The following is a 22,925-nucleotide window of genomic DNA, read 5'->3' on the forward strand; positions in this document are numbered from 1 at the left end:
TTTCAGCCACTTCCGGGTCTTGCGTCGCTCCGGAAGCCCGCGAGTTCCGGAAAGCTGGGTAGCTCAGATTCCGCTAGGAAAAGCGAAGCTTGCCAGAGAATGTTTCAGAAAAAGTTACGTGGAGCATGGGCGTTTCGCAGACTCCTAAGGTCAGTGTCTGCCCTAAAGAGCAGAGGGCAAACCTGAGGTCTTGCTTGCGGCCGGGAGGTCGTGGAGTTTCCTGACCTTGTAATTGTCGGCCTTTGCTTTGAGTTTCCCTGTCTGTTGGCTTCTTGCCTTCCTGGGAGAAGCAAATCAAAGTCTCTCTCTCTCTCGGGAACGGCAATGAGGCAAGCCTAAACTCCTAAAAATATTCTTAGCATAGCGTCATTAAAAATTAACGAACACACAGCTAGATTTTCTCTGCATTCCACGCAGTGACTTTCTAAAGACAGACTGGAATTTTTTCTCGAACTTGGCGGACATGAAGGGATTTACCCCTTATAAACGGCCGCATTAGGAATCATTCGGGATCCAGGCTTCACTTAATATCTGAAGGTTCATGTAGAGTGTTCTATTCGGTCCAAAAAAAAAAAATTAGGTATGCCTGAGTTTCCAACGTTATTGAACACGCATTCATTTAAAAGCACTTTGGTATCTTATGGGGGAAGAGATACTGAGAATTTTCTTTAAAAAATTGCTTGTGATGAGTTAATTGTGTTTCACATTGACTTCTGATAAGAAATCTGAGAAAGTGAGAATCATTAACATTTTTCTTCTGGGTCCTTAAAAATCGTGTGTTTGTTTATTGAGTACCGTTTTCCAAACATCCAACATTTAGCAGAAGGCCTTTTCACAAAATGAGACAAATTGTTGAACGTTCTGTTCTAACACGTTCTGTATTCTTCTGTGGTGGCCCTTGAAAAGTTTAGTTATTAAGGACACTGAGGCTCACTCCACACCACAGTGTGTAGTGTAAACAACTTCGCCTATGTGCTGCCTTTAAAGCTGAACAGAATGATTTGGGGGTGGCTGACTTTTTCTCTTTCAACTTCTCTGATTTTGCCCGTATTATCAATTACATGTATCCAGAAAGATTAGAGTTGAATGATCTTAAGGGAAAAGGAGATTTGAAAGAAGAGAGATAGTAGAATTATTTACAAAATCAAAAAGAGAACCCCTCAATTTTTTTTTTTTTAATTAAAGTAACAACATCAGAGACTAGACTAAATCAAGAGAGTGGGGTTCTAGTCCTGACTCTGGGTTTATTTTGACCAACTTACTTACTTGGCCTTATTCTCCTCATTTTTGGAAATTAGTGGTAGCACTCAATCTGTATAGTTTTAAAACTGTTCCAAAAAAGAACTTTTGTAGAAATTTTCTGGAGCTGTGCTGGGGAGAGACAAAACAAACCGACTCTTAGCTGTATTTTAACAAGACCAGCTATTTATGTATTCTGCTTGAATAGCAGGGTTACTGTTAAGTTCATATCTTAGACTAGATCTTCCTTTTCTTCTAGCAGTAAAATTCTGTTACTTAGAATAATTATTTGTATTTAATGTGCACGTATATGATGATTACGGAGTTTTAAAGTTATATTCACAGTTAATTCTAAAAGTTACAAACATGTCCCTATTTAATTCAATTTGTTTTATCGATACAAATTTGAAATTTATTTTTTTCTTTATGATCAGAATCATAATTTGTTATTTTCCTCTCTTCTCCATATCCTTTTGTTTTAGCCATAAAAAGTTTGCTTATATTTAATGCTAATAATAATCCTTGCCATGAGGAGGGCAGATATTTTCAGCTGGCTTGTGCATTATCATATTGCTAGTAAAGTTCTGAGTCCTGGCCCTATGTTTTCCTCACAGCAACAAGTAATTTTAAAGTTTCTTTCCGTCTTGTACACAATCCACATGCTCAGATTCTTAGAGCACAATGAAAATGTATGCGTATGCACAATCTTTATTTCTGACCAAAAGTTTTACTCTGAATCATTGCATTTTTTTCCTCATGATGATCTGGGTTGGACAACTTAGAAGCAAATTGAATTTTACCTTTATCTCTTTCTTATGAAGTGACAGCAGTTTCCAAATATTCCCTGTCCTTCCAATCCTTTGGAAACCTCAGGAGAAAAGCCCTGAATTGCTCCATTTGGCCCTTGTCTATAATCTTTGCACTGCTCTTTTAAGCCCAGTCCTGTGGTTTCTTTACATGGAAGTGGGACCAGAAGGAGGATTTCTAGTATCCTCTGCCCTTCCCAGTGTGGGCTGTTAATCTTCTAACCAACTTATTTCCATCAATACAACAAAAATACCCTTTTCTATATTGCTTTTTATTCTATTTAATATATTTTCTTTTTATCTGAGCTCTCTCTTTTTACTTGCCTCTCAGTAAGGTGAGATAAAACTCCATACAAGTTTTCTTTCTTTTTACTATTTGAACAAAAACTGAGAACTCTAGAGTGACTCTGTTTTGATCATGCCTAACTACTTCCTTTTAGTGTTAGATGGATGAGTTGGTGTTGCATCTACCTTATATAAAATATGTGATCATAATAAATGAATGTTCATAACTCATCTTTTCACCCACATGATCTGTTCAGATTTGACATTCAGTCCCTTTGAATTGTCCTTTGACCACATGTATAGAGGCAGGGAGAGGGAATGTAGATGAGATGCAAACCAGGCCACAAGAGCAACCTCACTACTTGCCTTTAATTTCTTTTCCCATCTACAGTCCTGAGAGCTTGACTGGCAGTCTGTTCTTTTGAATGATCTTGAAGAGGATAAACATTTACCTTGAGTTCTGCAGGATTAAACTTGATCCACATTTACCAAATATCCATTCTACTAACTTTATCTTATGTGTTCTGCAATTTTTCTTACCAGAAATTAATTGCCAGCTTAGGTTGTTAATTTTCTCAAGTCTTAATTTTTGTCTTCTTAAAATGGAGATGATAATACTGTACTTTGTTGTGAGGATTAAAAAAAGGTAAAGAAAATAAAGTGTCTTGCAATAAAGTGTCTTGCACATAATATGTATCACATGATATTTCCTCCTATTCCATTGCTAATGCCTCTTTGTTACTTTGGGGACATTTCCACATTCTTTTGTACCATAAAATATGCGATTGTGTGTTCCAACAATTTTCAAGTCATTTAGAGTTCTCTTCTTAATTAAGCAACTAGATTCTAACGCCCTTTTCTAAATTTATAGAGTATTTAAAGATCTAGTTGCCTCATGTGTTTCATGTGGCTCTTGTTCATTCTTGGATTTGAATTTTTGCAAAAGTTTATGCTAAAGTTTATACTTTAGTATAGTACTCTTAGTACTTAGCCTGTTAAAAATAGCTCCATCTGCATGTCCTGTGGTACCATCCTCATTATGTTTAATTTCCAGGCCTATCACCATCTTAGTATAGAACACTAGAGCATCGCTCTGCCACTTCAAGCCATGTGATTTTATACTTTTGAGTCAGCTAATCTCTCTGTGCCTCAGTTTCTTTGTTTTAGAACAGAAATAATAACCTATTTCTTAATATGGTAAGGATTGAAATAATTTGATATTTAGTTTTGTACATGGCAATTAGCTATAATAGTCACTGGTTATCACTCAATAACTGGTAAGTAAGTAGTATGTATTTACTATGGTTGTAAATAAGAAATTCTTTGGGTTTGTCTTCCTTAATGCTTTCCTATTACTCTGTGAAAACTGTCTCTGTTTCATGTGTCCTGCAGCAGCCTTTTCCAAACTCATGTGCAGTATTACCATTTCTGCAGTTAGTTGGTATTTTTTTTTCCTTCTCCATTCAAATTTTCCTAAAACGGTTCCTATAAGGATTCTAGTTGAGTAGGTTAACATTTTACATTTGCTTTAAAAAAGAAAATGTTAACCAATGAAGAGTATAGTGTGGTAAAATCACTTTTTCGGAGTCTCAGTCTGCTAGTGAACCTCGGCTAGAGTACAGAAATAATCGAGGGCAGTGTAACTTCTTTTCCCAGTATTCACTCAAACATCTTTTTGTTTTCACAATATGCCTTCTCTCTTGAAGACTCCGAGGTGTCAACTTTCTGGGGGAAAAAAAAAAGTGTGAGTGCTATGCTGTTCTCTTAAAAATATATTTGTAAAGCTAGGTCAGGATATTGGAAATTCTTTTTTAAGATATAAGGAAAGTATTTTGTGTTAGTTTTAGATACCTGAATAAATATACTGTAAATGATATTAGTAAAGCACTCAGTTAATTGTGTAAGAATAATTATAGTCTTGAAAATTGTCATATTTGATTTGTGTTGAATTCCTTCCTTTTTTTTTTTTTTTTTTTTTGAGACTGAGTCTTGTTCCATTGTCCTAGATAGAGTACTATGCTGTCATTTTATCTCACTGCAACCTCAAACTCTTAGGCTCAAGGGCTCCTCCTTCCTCAGCCTCCCAAGTAGCTGGGACTATAGATGCATGCTACAACACCCAGCTAATTTTTCTTCTTTTGGTAGAAACAGGGTCTCGCTCTTGCTCAGGCTGTTCTTGAACTCCTGAGCTCAAGCAATCTACCCGCCTCAGCCTCCCAGAGTGCTAGGATTACAGGCAGGCATGAGCTGCACTTGGGCCCTCCTCTCTTGAAATGAAAAAAAAAAAATTCCCTTTTGCTAGGACAAGTTACTTATCACTGTTCATCTTTTTGAGAAATTTGTCCTACTTTGAAGTTTATCTTTCAGATGTATTTTAGAAATGTTTTGTCATGTACCCACTAGCACCCCAAAAAGAAAAATCCTATTTGGATTTTGATGAGGATTGCATTGAAGTTAAAAATAATTTAGAAGTCTAGTGTCCATAACACAATTTTAAAATTTCCTGTATTTTGGACATTACCCAAATGGGTATGATTGGGATTTGTAACATCAGATGTCTTTAAACTATTGAAACTTATTTTATATATGATGAAAGAGAGGAACAAAAGAGTAGTGACAAGTCACTTAGCAAGTCTGTGGCAGAAGTGGGATTTGAACTTACAGTTGTTGATTCTAGGCCTGTTCGCAGTACCAGAGGTCACAGTGTTCTAATAGGTTTCAGCCATAGCTTTTTCTCTTTTGCCCATGTTTGAAATGTGTTCTGGGAATCTGTGTCCTGTTAAATCCGTCTGTGATGCATGTCCCATTTATTAGTATTGATTTCAATACAATGGACAGTAAATCTATCCGGCTACACAAAGAAATTAAAATAGTATGGTGTAGGTGCAAAACTTAAAATCTATAACCTCATAATAAGAAATGTTAGTTTAACATTTTTAAAAAGGGAAAAAATTAAATATATGGTCTCATTCACTTTGATTATTAGAACACTTAAGATAATGTGGCAGTGACATTGTTCTAAAAATTAGTTGATTTTTATGGAGCTGAAAAAGGATAGGCTGGCACAGAATATGTAGGTGAATGTGCTAGCTTCGAGATTACTTGGGAATCACATGTTTCTGCTGACAAAGTTTACAAGACTGTAAATTTAAATGTAGAATTTTTGTAGGCAGTATGCATTGACAAATATGCCTAATGGTAATACATCTAGTACTGAGAGTCTCGGAACAGGTCAATAATAATGTGTATATTGATAGCAGCAATGTAGGAGATGTTACTTGGTATTATAGCTAAAATCCATGTTATCCCCTTAATCATAATTACATTACTATTGACAGGCCTTGACAATACCCACATTATTATTGATAGATTTCTGTCAATAACATGTTTTTAAAGAAAATATATTCATTCATAATTTGTACTATACTCAATAAACGCTCTACAGTATATCCTGAAAAATTCCTCCGTCCTTAGTGAGATATAGTCATTTGTTTTGGTTTTGGTGCGTTATATAAGTGACAAAGTTTTTATTTTGGGGAATAAAAAACAAAAGGAAAGCATGAGTTATTTAAGGGATAAGGTTATATATTGCTGCTCTTAGTAAATGAATTTTCAGTTGCTTTTTTTTTTCTGTGAAAGAAAAGCAGTGTGACATGTTTAGTGATAAAATGTCAGCAGGAGACCTTTTTAATAGTTTTTAGTGCTAGATCATTTTGTCTTAAACATATTTATGTGACAAGTTAATCACACTAACCCTAGTAGATGTTATACTTTTTATCTGGTCTTAATTTTGCGTTAAGCATCTTTTTACATATCCTTAACCTAGTAGACTCCTTCATTAAACACTGAGATTGTTTAGTGCCAGTAATTAAATATTTTTTAGTGACTTATTTTTATATGTCTCTTCATGGCCAATAAATGTTTCCCCCTGGGTTAGCCTTTTAGAATCTTAAAGATAGTATAGTTTAGAAAATGAGGGGTGGTAGGATTATGTATTAAAAGGTAGAATAGGAAAAAGCAGTGTTGTCTGTTTTTGGCATTTGGGAAAAATCAATCTGAATTAAATTTAGTGGTGTTTGTTTGCATTCAAAACAATCCCAACTTTTTTTTAAAGAAGATTAGCTTGTGTTTTTTTTTTAACTATTCCAGTTTGAGCCTACATTTATGAAACTAAATACTAATCTATAAGAACCAGTAATACAGAAATTGTTAAAGCTTACTTAAATTCTTGAAAGCGAAGTAGAAATATACTGACCAATCATTGGGCATGGGTATTGGCAATTAAGTTTAACAGAAGTTAGGAAAGTACTCGTTTACCAGAAAGCATTGGGGATTTTTTTATCAGAAAATGTGAGGATAATATAATCTCCCTTTTGATTTCCACAGTTCTTAATGAAATAAGTTAAATTACTTTGAATTTTCCAGAAAGTTGTTGAAGGAATCCTATCTGGTCTCCCAGAATGACAGTTTTTCCTTCTCTTCAGTTTTATTGAACTCGGCCATCAGATCAATTTTTTAAAATGTCTGTATTGTTACATTTCTTCTCTTTAGTGATTATTCATGCCTACAGAATCAACACAATTTCCTTAACACAGGTTCTTTTTACAGTGTTACTTGTGTTGACCCTTCAACCAGTCTCTCCTGCAAGCCTGGTCTGCTCTAGTCACAGTGGATGACTTGTCCGTTTCCAGATAACAGATGCAAACACATTGATGGGGGTTTAATAACCAAGCATGCAGCTCATGCTGAAATCCATCCCCATAATGTCCCAGGTAGACCATGGCCAGGAGCTTGCACATTTCTGGACTTTTGCACAACCTGTTCTCTTGCCCTAAATACCATTTTCCTCTTTTCTGCCTGGAAAGTTTTGTGATCCCTTGTAGTGTTCTCTCATTTTGGGATCTGTTCTATGCTTCAGAGATCAATGGCCAGTCCTGATTGCAGTAATATCCTATTTCTTTAAATACGCTTGAATAAAAGGACGTTAACTGACAGTTAAATATTTCAGTTGAATTCCTGGTACGTAGAAGAATGCCTGGTATTTGGTAGGCATTCTCAATAAATATTGGTTACATTGAGTAACCATTTGTCAGAGAATTAGAATTCATTAAAACACAAACTGCTTACTTTATATTGAGAATAATTTCATGTGATTTAAAGGTATGTATGACATTTTTCTGTGCTTCATACCTATCATAACAATCTTACTGTACTGCAGTAGAGGGGAGAATATTCCTTAACTGACTAATTGAACTTCTGGTTATTTTGATTTCGTCAGTTTCTTCTCCTAGCCTGCCCTTCTCTAAGGCCAGTATTCTATAAAATTGTACCTGCCAGGAAAAGGAGTTGGCAGTGGGGAAGAGGAGGAACTGAATGTAGTATGCTGGTGGTGAACCCAAGTTTGAGTGCTTGTCTTGGACTACCTGTACCGTGCCCTGTGCAGCAAAGCACCCTAGAGTCAGATGTTATCAGTATGCATTCCTAAAGTTTCTTTACTTCAAAAGATAATAGGCACAACCAAGTTGATAGGGGTTAAATAATCATGGGAGCAGGTCATGCTGGAACCCATCTCCATTCTCTCAGAATACACACTGTATCATTTCCTTTCAGACATGATACAAGTGAAGGGTACAGTGAGTTCCACTCAACCTCGCCTCTACTCTCTCCTACTGGCCCCTCCCACATGCACACATAATGGTAACATCATGTTCACCTTTTAACTGCTACAATTAATGGTGTAGTCAGTATTTCCTGGAAAAAATTCTTTCTGATACAGGTTGATTGAGGCATTAGTATGAGTAATAATGAAGATTTCAGTCTTTTGAAATGAGATTTGCCAAAATCAACTTGGAGTCTTTTTCTTTTTATGCGTATCCCTAGCCAAAGTAGCAATAATGTAATAATAATACTTTACAGTTTCCAAACCATTTTCATAACATTATCTGGTTTAATCTCAACAACCTTGTGAGGTAGCTGTTATTACCAGGTTTTAGAAGAAGAATCTGAGGCTAATGAATTTTTTAACGTCACATAGCAAGTAAGTGACAGAGTTGCAACTTGAGCCCAGGCCTGTTTGATTTTAAGTCTGCTTTTTCCACTCTATCACAGTTGCCTGAAGAAGAATGTAGAACACAGGAGAGGTATTCCACTTTAATGAACTATGATGTGTAGTGGACAGTGTCTGTTCTATGTTTACAACTAAAAGAAGTCACAAAAATGATTAAAATGTTGGAAAATAAAGCCTAAAACAAAAAATGGAGAAACAAATCATTCATCTGGAGGAGCAAAGGCTGAAGAGCAGTTTAATAATAGTCTTTTGGTCTATTAAAGAGTATTATGTAGGGAGGAGAGTGAGCCCAGCTGTTCCTAATCTACACTGAGGCCAGGCCTGGGGAGAAAAAGAGGGAAAAAAAATGTTAAGCTATAACAGAAGGAATACGAAAGAATTTTTTGATAATAAGTATTGTTAAATATTGGATCGGTTAGAGACTGTGTTAAGTCTCCTTTTCTGGCAGTCATTAAAAATTCCTGTCTTTACTAAATGTTTTTAAGTCTGATTCCTCTAGAAACAAAGGATTTGAAATAGCTGATCATTCTGAGAAACCACTCACTCTGACCTGTTTCTCACTAAATATGACTAAGAAACTTGAGGAAAAGGTACAGTCAGGTATGCATTCTGAGAATTGCATAGTTAGGTGATTTTTGTCCTTATGTGAACATCAGAATGTACCTAAACCTGGATGGTATAGCTTACGACACACCTAGGCTATATGATATAGCCTGTTGCTCCTAGGCTGCAAACCTGTACAACATATTGCTGTACTTGATAGTGTGGGCAGTTGTAACACAGTGGTATTTGTGATCTAAATATATCTAAACATAGAAAAGGTACAGTAAAAATACAGTATAAAAGATTTAAAATGGTACAGCTTTATAGGGCATTTACCATCAATGAATCGAGCCCACAAGACTAGAAGTTGCTCTGTGTGAGTCAGGGAGTGAGTGATGAGTGAATGTGGAGGCCTTTACTGTACACTAGACTTAAGCACAGTACACTTAGGCTACCTTAAATTTATTAAAACTTAATTGCACAACATTACAAGGGATACAAAATCACTAGATGATAGGAAATTTTCAGCACCATTATAATCTTAAGGGACCACCGTCAGATGTGCAGTCCGTTGTTGACTAAAATGTCATTATACAATGCATACCTTTTCTCACCATCTGGTTCATCTAAATGTTCTCACGCGATATTCAGCTAGTAAGTTGATTGACTACCAGACTAATCATTCCATTGCACATAAGTACTACATTTATTTAGTAGCTACTATGAGCCTATCTTTGTGATAAATTCTAGAACTGTAAAATTAATAAGATTCATTAGCCACAATCTGGAACTGTTGTGACCCTAGTATTTAAAGATACATATATTGGCATAACTGACCCTCTAAGGCATGCCAAATATTTTATCTCGGACTCAGCTAAAAAAATAACAATTCATCCAGTCCAATACTAGGGTAAGGAGTAGGAAGGGGACTGATAGTGTTGGCCTTACATTGGTATCCAGTATGGTTAGAGCTTTTCAAAAGCAATTTGACAATAAGAGAGTTTCCCTTATTTTGCTGACCACAGCATATGAATCTGTGGAAGATGCAGAGTTGGAGATACTGTTATAGCAGAAGAGTTACATATACCATATTCCCACACATCCAGAGTGATGGTAGAACTTTGCCTGAGGAAAACTAAGTTAGGTGTCAAAGTCACTTTGTACGTGGCAGGGTCTGTAAGAAATAAGTGTAAGATAAGACACTTTCCCTTTTCCCTTTACTGGCTTCTATTTAAGTTGGGGAAAGAATGTATACTTATGTGACTGGAATTATAGCACACATGGTTGAGGACTTGAGTGGCACAGACAGTTACTGTTAGGGTTAAAAATGGTAATACTTAGTGGGAACTGGGAATAGTTAAGTTTTCAGAGAGAATGTTGAAGTAGAGTTGTAATGTGAAGGCAGATAGCTTAGGGCAGTGGACATAGCTGGTAAGCAAGGTAAGTGTTTTAGGTACATGAGAAAAGGCACAGAGGCAGGACTGAAAGATGGTCTGTAGTTAAAGACTTCATTAGGGAATAGTGGGTTATACAGTTGCAGAGATGGAGACAGGCTTGAGCTTTATTAGGTCTAAGAACTTTGTACTTTTTCCCAAGGGTAATAATGAAGTAAGAAAAAGGTGATTTGGTAAGTGTGGGAAAATAATTTTGCAGATTTGGGGTAGATTTGAGGTTTTTAAAATAATGTTTTAGGGGTTTTTTTAATTACATAAATGGTTAAGTTAATTAGAGAAAATCTGTTAGCTGCAGGAAAAAGTGAGAAAAATAATCTTATTCATTGATTTGTGTGTGTGAGAATTTGAAATTCTTTTCTCTTGAGATAGTTTTGAAATTTTATGTGTTGCATTTGAGAACTTTCAATCCCATATACCTCTCTGTTATTGTCCTAGTTAGTGTCTGTTTGCCTGCCTCTTTTTCTAGACTTTGGTTGGAATTCTTAAATGAGAGCCAAGACATATCTTCTCTGTATGTCAGGCACCTAGTATGGCTAGAATATACTGTTACTCATAGAATTTGTGGAATGAATGGTCTCAAATTTCACAAAGACTACTTAATATGTGAAAGAGAAACCCTGAGTCAGTGAAAGATTTGTAATAGCCTTTATAGATACAGGAATGAGAACTACACAGAAATGACTTGGAGGACTGGAATGTAGCATTGAGTTGTATAAGTGATATGCAAAAATAAATGTTGATTTTTGCTTTGAAATAGACTATCCTAGTAGTTTTTAACATCACCAGGGAATTTGTTAGAAATGTACCTTTTTGGGCCCCATTCCATACTTACTGAATCAGATTCTGGGGATTAGGCCCAGCAACCTGATAAGTATAGGCACACCTTATTTTACTGTGCTTCCCTTTATTGCACTTCACAAATACTATTTTTGTTTTTTGTTTGGGTTTTTTTGTTCTTTTTTTTTTTTTCAGGGTATCATGAGGGTACAAACATTTTGGTTACATGTTATGACTTTGTCTCACAAACTGAAGGTTTATTTCAACCCTGAGTCAGACAGTTCTATTAGTACAATTTTTCTAAGAGCATGTGCTCACTTTATGTCTCTGTGTGACATTTTGGTAATTCTTGCAGTATTTCAAACGTTTTTTCTTATTATATCTTTAATGACGGTCTGTAGTGATCTTTCATGTTAGCATTGTAATTGTTCTGGGGTGCCAAAAACTACACCCATATAAGACAGCAAACTTAAATATTGTGTGTATTCTGACTGTTCCACCAACTGGCCATTCTCTTGTCTCTCATTCTCTGCTTGGGCCTCCCTATTCCTGAGAAACAACAATATTGAAATTAGCCCAATTAATAACTCTACAGTGGCCTCTAAGTGTTCAAATGAAAAGAAGAGTCACACATTTCTCACTTTAAATCAGAACCTGGAAATGATTAAGCTAGGAGGGTATGTCCAAAGCCAAGATAGGCCAAAAGCTAGACTTCTTGTGCCAAACAGCCAGGTTGTGAATGAATGTAAAGGAAAAGTTCTTAAAGGAAATTAACTATTACTCCAGTGAATACATGAATGATAAGAAAGCAAAGCAGCCTGTTGCTCATGTGGAGAAAGTTTTAGTAGTCTGGATAGAAGGTCAGACTACTAGCCACAGGATTCCCTTAAGCCAAGGCCTAATCCAGAGCAAACCTTTAATACTCTTCAATTCCGTGAAGGCAGAGAGAGGTGAAGAAATGTCTGAAGCTAGCAGAGGTTGATTTGTAAGGTTTAAGGAAAGAAACCATCACCATAATGTAGAAATGCAAGGTGAAACAGCTAGTGCTGATGTAGAATCTGCAGTGGGTTATCCAGAAGCTCTGGCTAGGATAATTGATGAACTAAACAACAGTTGTTTGTCAGTGTAGACAAAAGAGCCTTCTGTTGGAAAGAGATGCCATCTAGGACTTTCATAGTGAAAGAGAAAGAAGTAAATGCCTGGGTTCAAATTTCAAGGAACAAGCTGACTGTCTTATTAGGGGCTAATAGAGCTGGTGTCTTTAGGTTGAAGCCAGTGGTCATTTACCATTCAGAACATCCTAGAGCCCTTAAGAATTGTGCTAAATATACTCTGCCTTTGCTTTATAAAGGGAACAACAAAGCCTAGATGTCAGCACATATGTTTATAGGATGATTTACTGAATATTTTAAAACCATTGTTGAGATCTACTCAGAAAAAAAATATTCCTTTCAAAATATTACTGCTCCTTGACAATGTATCTAGTCAACTAAGAACTCTGATTGAGATATACAAAGAGATCAATGTTTTCATGCCTACTAACAACATCTACTCTGCAGCCAGTAGATCAAGGAGTATTTTGACTTGGAAGTCTTACTATTTAAGAAATACATTTTATAAGGCTATAGCTGCTATAGACAGTAATTTCGCTGATGGATCTGAGCAAAGTAAGTTGAAAACTTTCTGGAAAGGATTAACCATTCTAGATGACATTAAGAATATTGGTGATTCATAGAAACAGATCAAAATATCAACACGAACAGTCATTTGGGAGAAGTTGATTCTAGCCCTCATAGATGACTTTGAGATATTCAAAACTTCAGTGGAAGAACTACCTGCAGACATGGTAGAAATAGCAAGAGAACTATTAATAGAATTAGAAGTGGATCTTGAATATTTAACTGAATTGCTACATTATCATGATATAACTTGAATAGATGAAGAGTTGCTTATGGATGAGCAAGTTGATTGTGTTATAAATAGACAGGATCTACCTATCTGGTTTAAAATACTTCCCGATTTTAGCACTTACGTAGATAAAGTAGTTTTAAAACAGATTAGTCCTATCAAAGCAGCATCAGACTTCTAACATCTCCACCCAGATTTTTTCTCCCATGTTCATATAACTGCCTACTGAATTTTTCCACTTAGATGTCTCATAAGAGCCTCAGATCTCTAAAATTGTATGTATTTATTTTTTTCTTCAAACCTCATGTATTCTTCAAATACATGTATTGCCTCATGTATTTCCTGTTTCAGAGAACTGGATGACTGTTATTTAATTACTTAAGTCAATTATTCTAGGCTTATTTCTCACCCAGTAGTATCAATTCTACCACCTCGTAGCTTTCAGAGATACCTTTTTCTCTCCGTGCCCACTGATACTTTTTTAATTTAGATCATCATTAGTTTCTCACTAGATCATTTTAACCACCTCTTAACTGGTGTCTATTCCTCCAGTTTTTCTCTCAGCCTCTAACTCAGGATGGCCAGAACAAGCAGTGAAAATGCAAATCTGATTAGTTCTTTGCTTACAACTGTTAAGTGGCTACCCATTCCCTTCTTAATAAAATACAGCCTCCTCAACTTGACTTTTAGGGCCTTTGTGATCTGTTTCCTGCTTTCCTTTCCAGCCTTATTTCTTGTCTGGGCCCCTCCAGTCCTTGGCACATGCTACCTCCCTCAACTTGGAATGTTTTTACCTTCCTTTATCAGGATGACACTGCTAATCCATTAGGTGGCTGCTAAGAATAGTGCCTCTCCCTGGAAGCCTTCTCTGACCTTCTGAAGCATACCTGTAAAGTACAGTGCCCTAAATTTCCCCTTGTATATCACTTATCACATCTTATTGTGATTGCCTATTTATTTTATATAGTATACCCTTACTTTCCTCCCCCAGTAGATCATAGGCTCTACAAGGGTTGAGACTATGTTGCTTGTACCATTATATCACTGACTCTAACACATTAACTGGTAAATAACAGACATGCATGACAAACACGTTAAAATAAGTCACACGCAGTATTCTGAATATGTTAATTTGAAATAATTTTACAAGTTAATGGATGGGAATTTAAATTTTCTAACCTTCACACATCTCACAATTCCAACCTGTTCATTTATCCATTCATTTAGTACTTGTAGAATGCCTTCTGTGTACCAGGAACTGCAATCGTTGCTATGATTCAATAGTTATAAGACTCAAATAATCTTTACAACAGTGCTTATCCTCTAGTGGAGGAAATAGACAATTAAAAAGTCATTTATATACAATACATAGCAAGACAGAAAAAGAATAGAATGCTAAGGGAACAACTGGGAAAGGGGTAGCTAATCAAATTTGGAGAGTTAGGAGGAAGTGTTATCTGAGCCAATACTTAAAAATTTAGTATGAGTTTTTCAGTGAAAGAATGGGAACATGATATTTCATGCAAAAGGAACAGATAGTAAAGTTCACTGGTGAACAAGAGAAGGTGACACTTTATGACTAGATGGTGATGTATTAGGAAGGAAAGTACGCTGGGAATAGGTTTGGGGAGGTTTGTATTTTAGAACGACTGCAGTGTAGGGATGCACTGAAGTAGGCAAAAGGTTGATAGACCAATTAGATGTAGTCTAGGGGAGAAAGGAAAGCAGCCAGAATTTAGGAAGAGGCTTGTTGCGGGATAGAGAGTGATAAATGAATTAGAAAAATATTTTGTACAAAGAAACAACAGTCCTTGGCAATGGATTAGATGAGTAGTGAAAAAAAGGGAACTTTCTTTCTAACCTGCTTCTTTCTTTTCTGTAGCTCCTGACAAGTATGAGACAAGGATTTCATAGAACTTGCAGCAAACATTCCCACTGCCATAGCTGTAGACTGTCAAGTCTTGGGGGAGCAGCAGGAAGAGGAAAAAGATAAGATCTCCCCAGAAGGTGGTTGACATTTATGGGTGAGAAGCATTTCTGTCGTATATTTGGTTTGAGGGGAAAACAGTAATAAACAACCTGTTAGTCAGTGGGCATTTTCATTTCCTCTACTTGAATTTGATAAATATGTAGTCTTCTGCCGGTAAGTCATCTAGGATCCATGGGTAATTTTAAAACTTCCCTCTTGAAAACATCTTCTATTGTCAAAAGATATTCCCAATTTCAAGAAGTACAAGTTTATTTTAGGATGCATTTTTCAGTCCTTTTCCCTTCTAGCAAATTATGTTTAACATCTTTTTAGTAAAAATCTTGAAGCAATAGAATTTGAAAGAAATGTGAAGGTCATTTTCTCTCCAGCCCATTGTTTTGTAAGTGAAGACACAAGGTAGAGATCAGGTGAAATGACTTATGAAGATAACATGACCAGCTGGTGGCAGTGAGCTTCAGCAGGATCCATGCCTTGCTTTGTTAGTGTGTTGTACCTTTCAAAGGTCTAGAGATGATAATGATCAAGTTTGGTGTATTATTGAGGGCCTATTTTATTTTTTTGTGGTTTTTCACATCTTTATTGAGGTATAATTGACAAATAAAAATTGCATATGTTCAAAATATACAACGTAGATGATTTCATATATGTATATGTGGTGAAATGACTGCCACAACCAAATTAATTAACACAATTAATTAACACATTGATGACTACCCATAGTTACTTCCCTTGTGTGTGATCTGGGGTGGCTAGTGGGGGGGGGAGGGTCAGAACCCTTAAGAGCTACTCTGTTAGCAAATTCCAAATAAAAAGTTAACTGTAGTCACCATGCCATATATTAGTACCTCAGAACTTACTCATAACTGAAATTTGTACCCTTTGACCAATATCTCTCTACTTCTACTACATCCACATCCCATAGCAACCAGTTTTACTCTCTGCTCCTGTGAGTTCAACTATTTTAGATTCCACATATAAGTGAGATCATATAGAAGGCCCATTTTGTTTTTATTTATTTATTTGTTTTTTTGAGATAGAGTCTCATTCTATTGCCTGGGCTAGAGTGCTGTGGCATCAGCCTAGCTCACAGCAACCTCCAACTCCTGGGCTCAAGGGATCCTCCTGCCTCAGCCTCCCGAGTAGCTGGGACTACAGGCATGCGCCACCATGCCCGGCTAATTTTTTCTATATATTTTTAGTTGGCCAATTAATTTCTTTCTATTTTTAGTAGAGACGGCGTCTCGCTCTTGCTCAGGCTGGTTTCAAACTCTTGACCTTGAGCGATCCTCCCGCCTCAGCCTCCCAGAGTGCTAGGATTACAGGCATGAGCCCACTGCGCCTGGCCTAGAAGGCCCATTTTAGAAACAAAATTTAAGCATGATATTTGGTCATAGGTTGGATTTGCCAGTTCATTAATAACAGTTCAAGTATTTAAACCAGTCTGTATAATCAACTATAGCAATGGCTGTGTGTTTTAACTGCATGAGCTTGGCATATAGTAAGCATTTAATATATGTATATTGGTCATCCCTAGCCAACCACTAATCAGCTTTTTGTTTCATTTAAAATTTTTCCTTAAGCAGCTGTTTGTTTCTTTAGTATATTTATGAAACTATTGTAGGAAAAATGTTTGTATCATAGTTTTTTTTTCCTGGAGTACTATATTTGTACATTTTTAGTAACTTAATAATGGCATTTCTACATTCTTGTTGCTTCATGCTAAGATTTGGTAGTATTTATTTTCTGCAATAGTGTGATAGAATAATAAATGTATATTGTTCACTTAATTTTCTTTCTAACTTTCTTTATAAATATAAAATTTGAGGAAGATTAAGTAACTTGTTGAACAGTATACTTTTGGAGTCAGTAGAAGTGCTGGAAATTAAACTGAGGTCTTGACTTAACCATCAACTCCAGTCTTCTATTGTTCATTATATTTATTACATTCATATATTTCTCCATTAGTCATGCTATTATTTGGCCTCATTGCTGTTAGCTTCAGATTTTTAATGTCTCCCTGCTAGAATATATGATCAAGGAATGTTGCTTAATAGTATTTTTGTGGAAATAGCATGTGGGGATTTGGGCGTTTTGTATTTTTTATTTTTTTAGTTTTTATTCCTTTTATGAGGAGGGCCAAGAATAAAAAAGAAATAGAAAAAGCATGGGGGAAGAAAGAAAAGAAAAAGAGAGGAGAGAGAGAAAGACGTGCCAAGTAAGAAGCAATTGTTCACTATACTATTTACAGACTACTAAAAGGCCCATTTTCTATGAGTCCTGTGTAATCTGTGTATCATAATTCTCCCATCGTAAGTTAAGGAGGTAGTATAAGATTGCAACTGTTTGATGATATTCCTTGATTGTATTTTTTCCTAGAAACCTTCAGAGAAGATGGCTCCCAGAAAAGAGAATACGAAGAGTACAAACAGAGTGCTAAGAATAAGTCAGTTGGATGCACTTGAACTAAATAAGGCCCTGGAGCAGCTGGTTTGGTCCCAGTTTACTCAGTGCTTTCATGGATTTAAGCCAGGCCTATTAACCTGCTTTGAACCAGAGGTGAAAGCATTCTTGTGGCTTTTCTTGTGGAGATTCACCATCTACTCCAAAAATGCCACTGTGGGACAGTCAGTTTTGAATATTCAATACAAAAACGATTTTTCCCCTAACCTGAGATATCAGCCACCAACTAAAAATCAAAAGATCTGGTATGCTGTTTGTACAATTGGTGGGAGGTGGTTAGAAGAGCGTTGCTATGATTTGTTTCGAAACCATCGTTTAGCATCATTTGGGAAAGTCAAGCAGTCTATGAATTTTGTGGTTGGACTTCTGAAATTAGGTGGTTTGATTAATTTTTTGATTTTCCTTCAAAGAGGAAAGTTTGCAACTTTGACAGAACGTCTCTTAGGCATTCGTTCTGTATTTTGTAAGCCTCAAAATGTACGTGAAGTTGGCTTTGAGTATATGAATAGGGAACTTCTCTGGCATGGTTTTGCTGAGTTTCTGATTTTTCTCTTACCACTTATCAATATCCAGAAGTTGAAAGCCAAGTTATCTTCTTGGTGTATTCCCCTCACTGGTGCTCCTAGTAGTGATGATACATTAGCCACCAGTGGCAAAAAATGTTCTCTATGTGGAGAGTGGCCCACCATGCCTCACACCATAGGATGTCAGCATATCTTCTGTTATTATTGTGTTAAGAGTAGTTTCTTATTTGACATGTACTTCACTTGTCCTAAGTGTGGGACAGAGGTACACAGTCTGCAGCCACTGAAATCAGGGATTGAGATGTCAGAAGTGAATGCTCTTTAGAAACTAATATTGTGTCCTCTAAGGGGAAATATAGCATGTTTAAGTTATTAATATTGGTCATCCTAAGTGTACCATTTAGGTATCCTTTATAAGGCTTGTGCTTCTTAGCCACTGTCTTCTATTCCTTTCCAGGCATGACTAAAGTCTAATCACTGGAAACCACATAATTCTAAATATATAAATGTTAATATATTATGTTTTTTAAATCATACCATTAAATTTTTAGTGTCAAGAATAATGGAGAGCTTTTGTCAGATGACTAAGAACGTTTCTTCATTTTACTACTTCCTAGAAAGGGGTCGGACTCCAAAGATAAAGATTTGGGAGACTGTGGGATGAGTGTGTATTTATTTCAGAGATGACATAATGTTATAATCTAACAACACAGTTTTAAACCTTAAAATCTGATGCCTCAATTGTGATTTTATGCTTTTCTCTTATGCTGATTTTTAAGGGGTTCATTCCTCAGTTGTTAGACCCCATCATAGTTGGCTTCTTATGTGCAGAAAGTAAAAATTGCTTAAAGCAGTTTAGAAATGAAGCCTGGGACAATTAAGGACCATATGAAAAACACCAAATACAAGTCTCTTTCTGTAGCCTTTGATTCAGAACTTACATTCTCAGCAAGTATACTGATAGTTTTATAAGACATTGAGGTGTGTAACAGAGTAATATACCAATACATATCAAGGTAATTCTCTATAGTTCACTCCTTTTCTTTGTATTTTTCATTTAAAAGCTTACAAATGAACCTTTTGCTACATAACAGTAACATGAAAAATATTTGGACTCTAAGTTACTTCACCAAAATAATAGCACTTATTTTTATACCAATTCTCAATTTTTTGCCTTGAGAATAAACCAAAATACAAAATAAAATATATTGGACTTTGATATAAAAAAGTTAGAAATAATTCACATGGAGTTAAAGTTAGCCATAGGATAATCAAGGCTATTTACTTTCAACTGATTATTACACAGGTAAAAATCACAATATCAACATATTATTTTTTTAAACTCTTAAACTATTATAGAATTAGCTTGAGCAGTGATTTGTCTCAAGTCTTAACTAGAATGTTTTGAAAAACTTAGTTCTTATGTAATAAACATCTTGCTAGGAAAATGAAATTATTTAATATGGCAGAAATACATTGCCAGTTCATTTTTCTGTTCACCTCCTTCAATAAGCACTTAAGGTACTAATGTAACCACTAGGGATAGAACAATGAATAAAACAGGAAAAGAAAGTTACCTTCAGGAGTTTACATTTTGTGATTCAATGGACTATAAGTTTAATTTATGTTCAATTTAGAATAAGATACCTAAGGAAAGTATTCTACATCTTTAAAAGTTTGCCCTTTTTTTCCTCCTCTAATTTTGAAAGATTGTTTTAGGAAACTTCAAAAATTCTGCATTATTGTAGAAAACTTAATTTCTCATAATTGTTTTTAACAGAGATCACAATATTCTGATATATTTCATTTCAGTCATTTTGTTGCACATATATTTCTTATTAACAAAATTGGTGTAAGGAATATTCAGTTTTGTTATTTAAAAAAATAGTTTATCATGTGTATATTTCAGATGTTGAGACTCTGAAGAAAATAAAACAGGTTAAGGAAATGGAGAGTCACAAGGGATACTATATTGAATTACATGCTCATGAAGGCCTTTCTGAGGAGTTGAAATTTGAAAAGATGCCTAAAGGAACTGAAGGAGAATTCCAAGCAGAGAAAAGGTGCCAGGATAAAGAAATGGCAGGTGTCCAACCTCTCAGATGAGAGTCTTACCTGGTTGAGTAACAGCAAGAAATTCCAATGAGCAAGAGAAAAAGAGGTGAGAAATGAGGTGGGTGAGGTGAGGAGTCCAGGGCCAGGTCACGTAAGGCCATGCAGGCCAAGGGGGGAAAATACCTGGATTTATTCAAAGTATGGGGAGGCCACAGGAAGATTTTAAACAGAGAAGTTATGTGATCAAATTAACATTTTTAAGGTATCACTTTGGATAATTTGTGGAGAGGTGTGAGTAAAAGCAAGAAAATCAGGTCAAAGGCTGTTACAAACATGGTCGTTATTTCCGTTAGGTTTGTAGTACATTAATAGTATCACTATCCAAAATGGTCAGGAACCTGGAAATAAAGCCTAAAGAAAACTATAGATTTTCATAGGTCCATGCACCAAAGCTCTATTCATGGGACAGTTCCTCAAGTCCCCAGGCTGCTTTATTTTAAATGAAATTCTAATAAACTTTCACCAACAGATTAAAAATAACATAAAAGAGAGGAAGAAAACTGGTAAAAGTAGACTTATTTACAATAACAAACAGTAATGGACAGCTTGGTACCAAAGAAAAAAAACTTAAAAGCAAAAAGACTATAATCTGGTAACATTTAGAGTAGGAACACACAGGCTCTGAGGACTAACTGTGAATAGTAATTGTGGTTTAAAAATAACCTTGGATCATCAGTAAAAGCTCCCTCATATTCTGTATAATTTGGTTAAGAAGGAAGGGAAATTAGTATTGCTATATTTGAGAAAGCCTTCAAAATATGTTGACATGTAAAGGCAAAATCTTGATTTACTTGAAACATTTGCTTTCAACAAAAAGCTATTTTTCTTAACAGCACGCAGTAAGTGAAGTGTTAATGTATTAAGAAAAGATATTTTCAGCAACAGAGAAATTCCGAACGTACTTTTTAGCCAAACCAATTGGCCATATAGTCTGTAGACCTGATGATCCATGTTTCTCTGCAACTAATAGTATATAATGTATAGTTATATTCATCACCACAAATAAGTTAGCAAGTATTTTACTTTTATGTCTTCTTATCCCTTCAAATGGTATGTAAATTGTCAAACAATACAGAATATTCCTTCATATTTTTTAAGGTAGTCTCTTATTTTTTCTATTTTAAAAAAAAAGAAAAGCGTATAATGACCTTCACTGAATCCTGAATTGAGTTGTTATTCTAGCAACTAACTATACCTAGTCAAATAAGGTTAAACCAAGTCACTTCTGAGGCCAGAAAATGTAAGTCTTGTATTTTGTAGGCAGTTCATTTTCCTTCTCATTAGCAGTAGAATAATTTACTCTCATTAACAGGTTCAACTCCTGCCTTTGCCAAACCCCAGAACCAATAAAGCATAAATCTATTTAGTTAGGTAATACTGATATTCAAAATCAGGTGGATGTAGACTTTTTTTGTAATATCCATTGAACTCAAGAATCTATGTGAAGGAAATGATAAGAATTATGGTATAGATTTATTTAAAAGATATTTAGTATAGCACTATTTATAATAAATGAAACAACATAAATGCTCAACAATATGGAAATAAAATCTTTAGCTATTTAATTAACTAAAACAATGTTACGTGAATACAATGGAAAAGAACTTTATGCAAAAATATTTATGGATAATTTTAATTACATGGGAAAGTGTTCACAGTATGATACTAAAATGAAAGAAGTAGGATGCTAAATTAAGTACAATATGATCTCAATGATGAGATAAACAGATACATATGTCTTATAATAAATGCCTCTCAGTAATTCAATTTTGATTTTCTTCTTTATATTTTTCCATATGTCCCAAATTTTCTACAATGAGCATATAATACTTTTTAATTAGACCAAAATAAGTTATTTTTTAAAAAATCTCATGGCCAATTTTGTTTCAGTTCAATCCGAAGGTAAAACATCTGCACAGCTAGTAAACAAGTCTTTTGACTATGTGAGAGAATATAGGATATAAGATTCTAAATTGCTAGAGTACCTATTTTTGCATTAAAATAAAGCCTACCTTTATAGCCAACCACAGCTGTTGAAAAAGTCTGAATTATTTCATGCATCTTAAATTACATATTAAATGTCTTCAGTGTGTGCATTTTTTAAATCACTTAGAAGTATGAGACAAAAAAGGGTAAAAGTATTTGTACAATATTGGTAAATAAATATCAAATAAATATAAATAAATGTAGTTTAGTTACTTTAAAATATCTAGAATATATCACATCAGAGCAATTGACGTGAATATTAAATATTATCAATTGCCCAAGCCTGTGAAATGACTATATTTCCTCAACTAAGAATCAAGACACTGAGGCTGACCTAGGTTTTATATTCCTTCCAGATGTGGACACAAAAATGCTGACATTTTTGAGGTACTGTTATGGTTTGGTTGCCAATAATAGATAATGCAAACTTGAATTTAAGCTGAGACTTTATCTAAATAGTCAGAATTCTGAATTAGTGGAGCTGGAGGTTTTACTGTTCTTTGAGGTGTCCAGGACGGTTCTCTGATAAACATCTCACTATGCACTCAGGGAATACCATCTCCTGATAGTCTCTATTCTTCTAAATCCACATAAATTTGTAAGAGTGCCTTTTTAGTCAACACAAATTATAAAATACTATAGTTGTTTTCCACTAATGGAAATTATAATTAATTGCTTTAAAAATACTTAGCTTCAGACCAAATATAAAGGGCAAATAAATTCTTTGAGAACAAAGAGCCCCATTGAATATTGCAAGCATTATTTCTTAGT

General features: G+C 35.1%; 1 protein-coding gene across 1 annotated transcript; it reads left to right on the forward strand.

Moving 5' to 3' along the window:
* Position 1: 1 nt before the first annotated feature.
* Positions 2-22,192, forward strand: PEX2 (peroxisomal biogenesis factor 2). The gene is made up of 3 exons (XM_012739181.3): positions 2-149; positions 14,962-15,103; positions 17,446-22,192. Exon 3 carries the CDS (start codon positions 17,461-17,463, stop codon positions 18,376-18,378), a length of 918 nt encoding a protein of 305 aa, XP_012594635.2. The 5' UTR covers positions 2-149; positions 14,962-15,103; positions 17,446-17,460; the 3' UTR covers positions 18,379-22,192.
* Positions 22,193-22,925: the final 733 nt, after the last annotated feature.

Source organism: Microcebus murinus, chromosome 7 (assembly GCF_040939455.1).
Source record: "Microcebus murinus isolate Inina chromosome 7, M.murinus_Inina_mat1.0, whole genome shotgun sequence".
NCBI classification, from domain to species: Eukaryota; Metazoa; Chordata; class Mammalia; order Primates; family Cheirogaleidae; genus Microcebus; species Microcebus murinus.